The sequence below is a fragment of the Streptopelia decaocto genome, assembly GCF_964273445.1.
Source record: "Streptopelia decaocto genome assembly, chromosome: 6".
NCBI lineage: Eukaryota > Metazoa > Chordata > Aves > Columbiformes > Columbidae > Streptopelia > Streptopelia decaocto.
This window is the reverse complement of record NC_138660.1, coordinates 21,252,447-21,261,496: the sequence shown is the minus strand read 5'-3', so window position 1 is coordinate 21,261,496 and position 9,050 is coordinate 21,252,447. Positions and strand designations below refer to the sequence as shown.

At 62.5% G+C, this 9,050-nt stretch overlaps 1 protein-coding gene across 1 annotated transcript; it reads right to left on the bottom strand.

Moving 5' to 3' along the window:
- Window positions 1–7,497: 7,497 nt before the first annotated feature.
- On the bottom strand, window positions 7,498–8,533 carry FOXL2 (forkhead box L2; the record flags this gene model as incomplete). Its single annotated transcript, XM_082056374.1, has 1 exon — window positions 7,498–8,533. Exon 1 carries the CDS (start codon window positions 8,413–8,415, stop codon window positions 7,498–7,500), a length of 918 nt encoding a protein of 305 aa, XP_081912500.1. The 5' UTR covers window positions 8,416–8,533.
- Between the last annotated feature and the right edge of the window lie 517 nt (window positions 8,534–9,050).

Genomic DNA, 9,050 nt, shown 5'->3' with positions numbered 1-9,050 from the left:
TTTTTTTTTTTTCTGAACATCTTGTTAAAAGCAATACCTGAAAAAAGATGTGTAGCGAGTGACTCCTTTTTGTTTCTTCCTCCTTTTGATAACTTAGGACATTATGCATCGTGTTGTGCTCAGCTTCGTCCTCTCCTTTATTGATTGTTTGGGTTTTCACAGAGCAGAACGATAGTAATAAGAAATATCACAGCTATCGTTGTGAAAAAACGGGGGAACGGGAGTCGTATCTTAAACAACAGGTCGCTGGCGTTTCTTAGCGGCGGAGCCGGCAGCGAGCCTATAAATCCCGCGTGTTTGCGCACCGCTTGCCCGAAGAAGTGGACGTTGCCCCGCCAGCCTAGAAATCACGGAGCACTTCCCCACCCTCGTCCAGAGCCCATTCACCGAAGTCCCACGGATTTTTCAGACACTCCCGTCCCAGCCAAGAGCCAGAGCTCTCACCAGTTGTCAGTGAAATGCCCTCCCAAGGGCCAGACTGCGGATTGGGGCGGCTTGCGCCACTCCCGTGCCGGCATTCACATCGTGCTGCCTAATTTGATCGAAATAGTCAGTGTAAACGAGAAATGTGATAGTCCATGGATGTAATTGCTCTGAATGAGCTATTCACGTTGTGTGGTGAAATGTCGCTAGAGAGAGATAAATAAATTAAACGAAGGTAGGTGAACAATTCATCTGCCAGCAAAATTGTAGCATTTCCAGGGACCTGCTGGGAGGTCAGGAGCCTCCGCCGCTGTCTGAGGCGGCTCCCGGCTCGGGCAGGCTGCGGGGCCGGGCTGGGTGCCCGCGTCCGCTTGCGCCCTCCGGGGAAACCACGCTCGGGGTCCCCGGCACTTGAGGGCAGGGAGTGCTCCCTCCCCGAGCAGAGCAGGGACAGCCAGTGCTTCCCCGTCACATCCCACCTCATCGATTTCTCACAACATTCGCTCTCTGTGCAACTTGAAGGAGAGCAAGGCTCCCCTGCCCGATGTGTCCGTGCTCTGTGTTCCTCGACTCCCCCTCCCCGCAGCGGGGAGCGGGTGGGCTTCCCCGGTGCGCAGCCCAGCTTCGGTGCCCGCCGCCCGGCTCCGTGTGCTGGGGCGGCAACAAGCACGAGGATTTGTCGAAAGCCGAATTCTGCTTCAGGCAACATGCAGCTGATTTTGAACGAATGCTCTCCCATCAGTCCACCAAATCATGCAGCTGGTTGTTTGGTTAATAAAACCACGTGTGGTTTCTAAACATATAGAAATAAAAAGGAAAAAATATGTCCATCCAAGTAAACTATAAGTGAAAACTCATTGATTACCTCCGCCTTCCTGTCTCTGATTTCATTAATCCTTTGCCATCATGCTTTCTGAGTCACTTCTGTGTTGGTTTCCCTCTGCCTGAATTCTGTAAGACTTTTCCAGAAGGGCGGCTGTGATGTTGAGACCAACATACTGTAAACAACCACAAGAAGCAGAGCTAATGTTTTCAATACAGCTCAAGGACTAAAATAAACTCATTGGATCAGGCCAGCCTAAGCGATTGTTTTGGTGAGCGCTTCCCAAGCCCGCTGCTGAACACATCCCCGAGGGCTACCTAGGGCAGGCGGCGGTGCCGTGCCGGCCCGGGCAGCGGAGCGGGGGGCGTCAAGCCCCGCCGGGAGGAGCCCCTTACCCCCCGTCTGCCCTGCGCGGGTCTGCGTCCCCGCTGCGGGGCAGATGTTACACGGCCGCAGAGCAGAGAGCCGTGCCAAGCCGCGGGGATACCCCGCAGACCCAGAGATGGGCTCTTCGAGGTGTGTGCGTAGGTGGATGGAGAAGGCGCAGAGACACCGCAGACCTCGGCGCCCTGCCTGAGGCCCGGCTCCGTTCCCAGCTCCTGGCTGCCCAGATGTGTGCAGGGCTGCCTGCGCCGCTGACGGGGCTCAGCGCTGCGCCCGGGGCTTTGCAGCGCACCTCGGGGCTCTTCAGTCTGGTTATCCCGGCCCTGGCCAATGCTCACAACAGTGTCTGGCTTTTTCGTTCTCGCAGTATTTTTTTTCACCGTCTTCTACTCCCTAAAGCAGCACGCCGGCTTGTACCGAGCTAGGTCCCTGCATTTGAGGGTGGCCGGCCTCCCCTGCCAGAGGGCAGGACCAGACCCCCCAGGGCAGGCCGAGCCTCAGCGAGGGGGAAGGAGGGGTCCTCGGTCGCTGCCCGCCGCCCGTCCCGTCGGGCCGCCCTCCGGCAGTGCCGGGGCACCGGAGCTCGCAGCGCTCCCGAGCACCGGGGCACGGCAGCCGGGGAGAGCGCCCGGGAGCCGCGTCCGTCACACATGGAAAGGGGAGATTTTTTAAGTAACAAATGTACTTTTTTATTTTTGAAACAAAAATATCGTTTTCGGCTTAACAATAGCCGGATCTCGCTGAATGAAGCCTTTGCATATTTTCCTGTTTTAATTGGTTGTATAATAAACAGTCCTGACCCCGCACTCTCTTTTCAATGAGTTCAGGGTGAAACACGGACCATGGGACTGGAAATGACTTTTTCACCACTTAAAACACGGACAAGAATACCAGGAATCCGGCGGTATTAAACAGCCGCACCGGCCGGGGCGGGAGGGGGGCGCAAGGTGAGAGCTCTGTGTGTGTCTCCTCCCTGACCACGGCTCTGACCTGACCGCAGCCATCGGCACCATCGCTCACCCGCCTCGGGAAAGACGAGAGGAGCCGGGACGCCTCGGAGCGCGACCGGTGCCCTGGAATCCCTCAGCACCCAGCTGTCGGGCAGCTGCCCCCGCGCTCCCGCCGGGCCGCAGGCAGAAGGCAGCCGTGCCGTGCCGCGCCAGCCGGGAGCGCTCCCGGCGCCGACGGCTCTGCCACCCTCCCAGTCCGGCCAGAGCTCGAGGGCTGCGCTAAGGACCAGAGAGAATAAAAAAGCCTGCGGCCGTGAAACAGACCCCGGGCCCGGCACTGGCCCGGGGACTAGAGCAGCCGAGGTGCGATGGGACCCGGGGAGCAAACCCTTCCCTTCTCTTCCCTCGAGGAGTAGGGGCAGCGCGCTCCCGCTCCGGCAGTGGCCAACACACACTGCTTCCACACCCGCTCCGTGCAGGGAGAAAACAGCCTTCGCTCTTGTGCTTTCATCTCTCGCCAGCATTGCATAAACCTGGGGCCGCTCCGGGAGGGCAGCGACGGCAGCTCAGCCGGGAGAGCGGCCTCGAGCGTCCCGGCTCCGGCCCCCGGAGCAGCCCAATGGCTGGCGACGGCCCCGAAGCTCTGCCCGCCGTGCTGACCTGCGGATCGCACCGCGCTCCGCGGAGCGTTCCTCCTGCTGTCATTTATATAACGGAGAAAGGCCTTACACAACGCACAAGCCCATCTCTTGCCAAGAGACCGGCGCTGGGCCGCTTGCTTTCGTAAGGGTCCGCCGGGGCCGGGTGGCAGCACTGCCTGGGGACAGGAGGGAGCCACAAGGCGTGGCGGCCCAGGGCGAGGGAACGCTGAACCGCCGTGGGTAGCCCGTTCGTGTCTATGGGGTTGCTTGCACCTGGGGTCGCTACAGCCCCCTTCTCCCGCCCAGTGGCTGCCGTGCCAAGTGCCACGGCACAGCAGCAAGGCTGCCCAGTGGCCTGGACGTCGGGACGCGGGGGGAAAAGTCCCTCACGGGAGGCTCGGTCTCCACGTGTCCACGCCTGGGTGTTCGATAGCGCACAGCGAGGTCTCCCGGCACTCCACCGGCCCGGTGCTTGCTGCCCAGCGAATAGGGATGTGATGGCCGCCCTCCTCCCCAGGCCAGCGGGCCCTGAACGGGAAGCCCGACCGCTCCTGACAGCGAGAGAGGCCGCGCTGCTGCCGGCGGGACGAGACTTGCCCCACGCCGCCGTCCGATGGAGGCCGGCGAACGCGGGCAGACCGGCCCGAGACGCCAGTGGGGCTCTGGCTCTGATTTCCCATCTCCTCTGCGGAGGGCCAAGGGCAGAGTGAGGCGTCGCTGCCGGAGGCTTGGCCGGCCTGGAGGCAGCCCGGGGCCCCACCAGCCCAGTCCTTCCGTGTCCGAGACGGGGAACGGTCTGCACCGGGGCTGCTGGAGAGGTTCAGAGGGCAGGGCAAAAGGAGGGGATAGCAGCCTTACCCAGGACACGGTGGCTGTTTAATAAGCTACACGAGTTTACATTCAGTGCAGCCTCTGTTTATAAAATACGGAAAACGATCGTGAAAACATCCTAGAGGCCCGACGGCGGCACTGGCTGACTTCGGGACGCGCTGTTACCCCGAGGTCCGTACGGTCCTGCCCGGTCCCGGGCTGCTGCCGCCCCCTCCTACATCTAAGTACAGCCAGATATCGTTCCACGCAAAGACGACGAGGCTCCAGCCGCTCCCAGGCGTTTGCCACGGGGTTTGCAACCCGAGTGATTGCGCAGCCCGGGAAGGGACCTGGGGGGACGCCGGCGGGGCTGTGCGTGGCGCAGGGCGGCGCTCCCTTCCTCCCTTCTCCCCGTGCCAACCGCCGGCGGCTGGAGGGGTTTCCCTTGCGAATTCGCCATAGCCACGACGTACCCCGAAGGAAACAAGAGGGACTAGTCGTACGTATGAAATAAACAAAAAGCAGCAAAAGCCCTGAGCTCTCCAGTGCAAGGCGACTATCCACAAGGCGGCTGCCGGGCTGCCTGGGCCTGTCGCCACGTTTGCCCTGCACTCCTCGAGACGTATGAACGATGCCGCCTTTCCGCTCCGCTGTTAGTTCCCACCTGAGGGTCCCGGGCAGGTCAGAGACCCCGAGCGAGTGCCCCGCTCCCGGTAGCGGCCGGCAGAGCCAAGGGTAGCAAAGGCGTGAGTCGAGGCCGTGCCCCATGAGCACTGGTAAACCCGGGGCTGCCCATCGTCCCGCTCGGGCCTTTTACCTCCCGTTACACCGGTGTTCGTGTAGGAGCTGGGGTCGCTCCTTCCCTCCCAGGCCCCTGGGCAACAGCTCGGCCCCGCAGCCCTCTGTGCACACCGCGGAGCGGCCAGGGCACGGGCGCCTCGCAGCGACCCCGTTTGCCGCAGCGTCACGTCTCTGCCCGCTCGTGAGCAGAGCCCCTCGGTCGCACCACCGCTCCCAGAGCCCTCCCGTTCGGACCATGCTCTGGGGACCGGGGGCCGGGGGCAGAGCAGGGCCTCCAGCACGCATCGAGGCCGGGCTGGCCCGGCGGGTGGCCCAGGAGCCCTTCTCCACTGGCCGTGCCCGCCGAGCTGCGCCGCGGCAGAGAAGCGAGCTGTCTCCGCGTCTCCACCACGGATTTCTGCTACCGAACTGACGGCTGCCGCGTCCTTCCGTGCAAGGAGCCTACGGAAGGCCCTGGCAGAGAGTGTCGGGCAGCCAGGCAAGGGCCCGTCTGCACCCGACGCGCGCGGGTCAGGTCTCCCGTGGGCCCCGCCGCAGAATCCCGGTCGCGGGAGGGGAGTGCTCACCCTCAGTACCGAGTTTCGCCCCTGGCACCCCCGCGCCAGGGGAGCGAGCTGCTGGCGCAACTCACAACAAGAGGAACACCCGCATCTCCGCTCCCGCCCGCGGGACAGCAGACTTGGCCTAGGTCAGCGTCTAAGGGCCGGCACCGGGCGGTGGCCACGCTGTCTCCTTCCCTTCTGAGCCCCCGGACGCCCGCTCCGGGGCCGTTGCCTGCGAGCGCGGGCAGGTTTTGAAGCGAGGCCCAGGCCTCGGCAGCTCCGCTGCCGGAGCCACGGGCCCAGCAGGGAAAACGACACCCACCAGGGGCTCCCGGCACAGGCCCAGATGTGGCGCGAGCCCCACCGCAGCGCAGCCGGACCGGACCCCAGGCGACGCGGAGCTGCGTCGTGTCGCCCAGGGCCGCAGCCCCGAGCAGGCGGCAAACAAACAAACTAAAGCGGAGCAAGAGTTTATGGTGGGCACAGCCCCTGGCACTGCCCGGAGGGCTCTGCCTGCCAGTGCCCCGGGAGGGCCGGGCACACGGGCGAAGTGCTGGCGGCTGCCCGCGCCCCGGAGCGGAGGCGCTCCCAGGCTCACCCGCGCCGCCAACGAAACGGTCCCCGCGCCTCCTCGGCGGCCACCAAGCCAGCACCGGAGTGCCGGTCGGAGCGGTCGAGAGGCGGCCCTGCCGCACCTTTCCCGCCGGTTTCCACGGCGCTTAACAGACCCACTACACTGCCCAAATACAGCCGGCGTATTTCCCGCAGGGGAGCAGGCGTTGCGCGGCTGCGGAGAGCGGTGCAAACCCGCAGCCGGGACACGGGGCCGGGAGCGGTGCCCGCCGCCAGCACACGGCGCCCGCCCCATTCTCTGCCGCCGCTGCTCGATCTCGAGCACGGAGGAGCGGAGTGAAACAAAACGATTATGGAAAGAAGGAAAGGCGTTTTATTGGAGACTTTACAAGGCTAGAAAGTACAATAAAAGTGCTAGTTCACTCTAGAAAAGTTGGTCCCAAAATGGTACTATGCCACAGCATCTATCAGCTTACATAAACATTTATAAAATCGCTATGAACTGGCCCCTGTATTATAAACGCTATTTTTTTTCCCACATTAATCTATGTAAAATTGAAGGATCAAAACGTTTTAAGAAAAAGGGCAAGCATTCAAAAGCAGAACCTACTGGAAGATCCATTTTGGGCCAGGTTTTTGGGGAAAAATACACAGATAGTTTAAACTTTCATTATTAATAATAATATGCACACGGGAAAATATTCCAATTTATAGGAAACCGTCTTTTTTTTTTTTCAATAACATCAAAATACTTTTTTAGACCTGTATAAAATTTCTTTTAAGACCTTAGAGGAAATTGTCTCCTTTAAAAAATATATTTACCGCTGTCGAAACGTTTCACGAGTGATCCTGGCGGATTTTGTTTGTTGGTTTCTAATAACCAGCAATATCGCACATCTCCTGCTGTTACAGCAGTCCCCACATAAGTACTATTTTGACGAAAAGCCACAGCTCGGAAGAAACGCAGTGCTTTGCAGACCGAGAAAGAAGAAAGAGAAAATGAAGAGGAAGAGGAGGACGAGCACCACGGGCACACGGCAGTGTCTAGGCCCTGCCAGCCCCGCACCACCACTCATGGAAATGCCTCCGTTGTTTACAAGCTCCGCTTTACTCTTTCCAAGGCTGAGCCCGAAAAGATCTCTGTCGAATTATAACAGAGCAAAATTTTGAGGGCTAAACTGGCTAATTTTAATTATATGCTCCCTCCACCCCCCGCAACCTCTTACAAACAAAGACACGAGCAGAGAAGCGAACGGTAACTCCGAGCTCGCGTAGAGGCAGCGGCCCGGCCACCGCGCGCCCGGCACAGCCTCGCTGGGGAAGCCCCCGCACTCACACTGCCTGCTTCTCACCGTAGGACGGCTCATACACTACACGGGGACAAGGGCTACTATTTTCCCACCGCAACAGTTAGGGCACAAAGAGAGTAATGTCCACAGCTAGAGAGGAGGAGGAGAGACAGGAGAGAGCAGAAGAACGCGGCGGGATCGGAGAGGGGCAGCGGGGCCGAGGCATGGGCATTTCTGCGGCGGCGGCCGGCCGGAGCCTCCCTAGATGTCTATGCGGGAGTGCAGGGCGCTGTGTTTGCTGTCGTGCTCCCAGTAGGAACAGTGCATCATGGACAGCTCGGCGGGCTGGCGGGCGCAGGCGAACTGGAGGCCGGCTCCGTTCGCCGCCGGGGCCGCGGGCGGCGCGGGGCTGGCCGGGCTGAGCTGCTGGGGATGGTGGGCGTGCGGGTGGTGGTGGTGGCCCATACCGTTGTAGGAGTTCACCATGCTGGGCAGCGCCATGCTCTGCACCCGCGAGTAGGGGCCGTAGGACGCTGGGCCCGAGAGTCCTTTCACATTGACGGGGCTGACGTTCCCGCCAGACATCTGGCAGGAGGTGTAGGGCATAGGCGCCGGGGGCTGCGCCAGCGGCCACGAGTTGTTCATGAAGGTGGACTGCAAGTACTTGGGAGGGGAGAGGTACCCGTAGCTGTCGGGGCTAAAGAGGGTCTTGCCGGGCTGGAAATGGGTCGGGGGCGGCCGGAAGGGCCGCTTCATCCTTCGTCTCCTGCGGTAGTTGCCCTTCTCGAACATGTCCTCGCAGGCCGGGTCCAGGGTCCAGTAGTTACCCTTGCGCTCCCCGCCACCCTCCCGGGGCACCTTGATGAAGCACTCGTTGAGGCTGAGGTTGTGGCGGATGCTGTTCTGCCAGCCCTTCTTGTTCTTCTCGTAGAAAGGGAACTTGCTGATGATGTACTGGTAGATCCCGGACAGCGTGAGCCTCTTCTCTGCGCTCTCCCGAATGGCCATGGCGATCAGGGCCACGTAGGAGTAGGGGGGCTTCTGCGAGGGGTCCGGCTTCTCGGGGCCCTTGTCGCCGCTCAGCTCCTCCTTGCCCCGTTCCGGCTCCTTGCTGCCGCTGTTGTCATGAACCAGCAGCGCCACCGTGTCCTCCTCGCCGTCCGGGTAGCCGCTCATCATGGTACCCCGGGTCCGCCGCCCCGGGCGTGCAGCGCAGCCCCGTGCGGTGCGGAGCGCTGCCCGGTGCGCGCAGCCCGGTGCTGCCGGCCGTCCCGTCCCGCACTCGCCGAGACCGGGGTCGAAGCTGGGAACGGGACGGAGATCGGGAGGCGCCTCTCGTGGCGCCGCTGGTCCGTGCAGCGCGGCGGCGGCGGCGTCCCTGCCCCCGCGGGCTCCGCTCCCCTCTGCCGCGGCGGCCGGGCTCTTTTCTGATTTGTATGGGCCCGGCCAAGTTCCGCTTTCGTCAGGAGCCCGCTCCCCTATCGTCGCCGAGCCGCTGGGCACGGCCGAGTTCACCCCGCAGTCACGGCGCCGCGCTTAGCCCCACGCACACGCGGCCCGACGTGGCCCTGCGGAGCGGCGCGGAACCGCCCCGGTTCGGCCGCGCCACCGGGGGCGGGGGTGGGGGGACTCCGGGGGGTACTGAACGAGCCTCTGCCGCCCGCCCGGGGAGCCCGCCGGGGCCAGCGGCGCTGCTTTCCCCTCCCGCCGGGCGAGGGGCGGTGGGTTCGAGGGGGTGTGCCCGCAGCCACGGCGCTCGACCCTGTCCCGGCGGCTGTCACGTCCAGCCGCACACGAGGTCGCCTTTATATGTC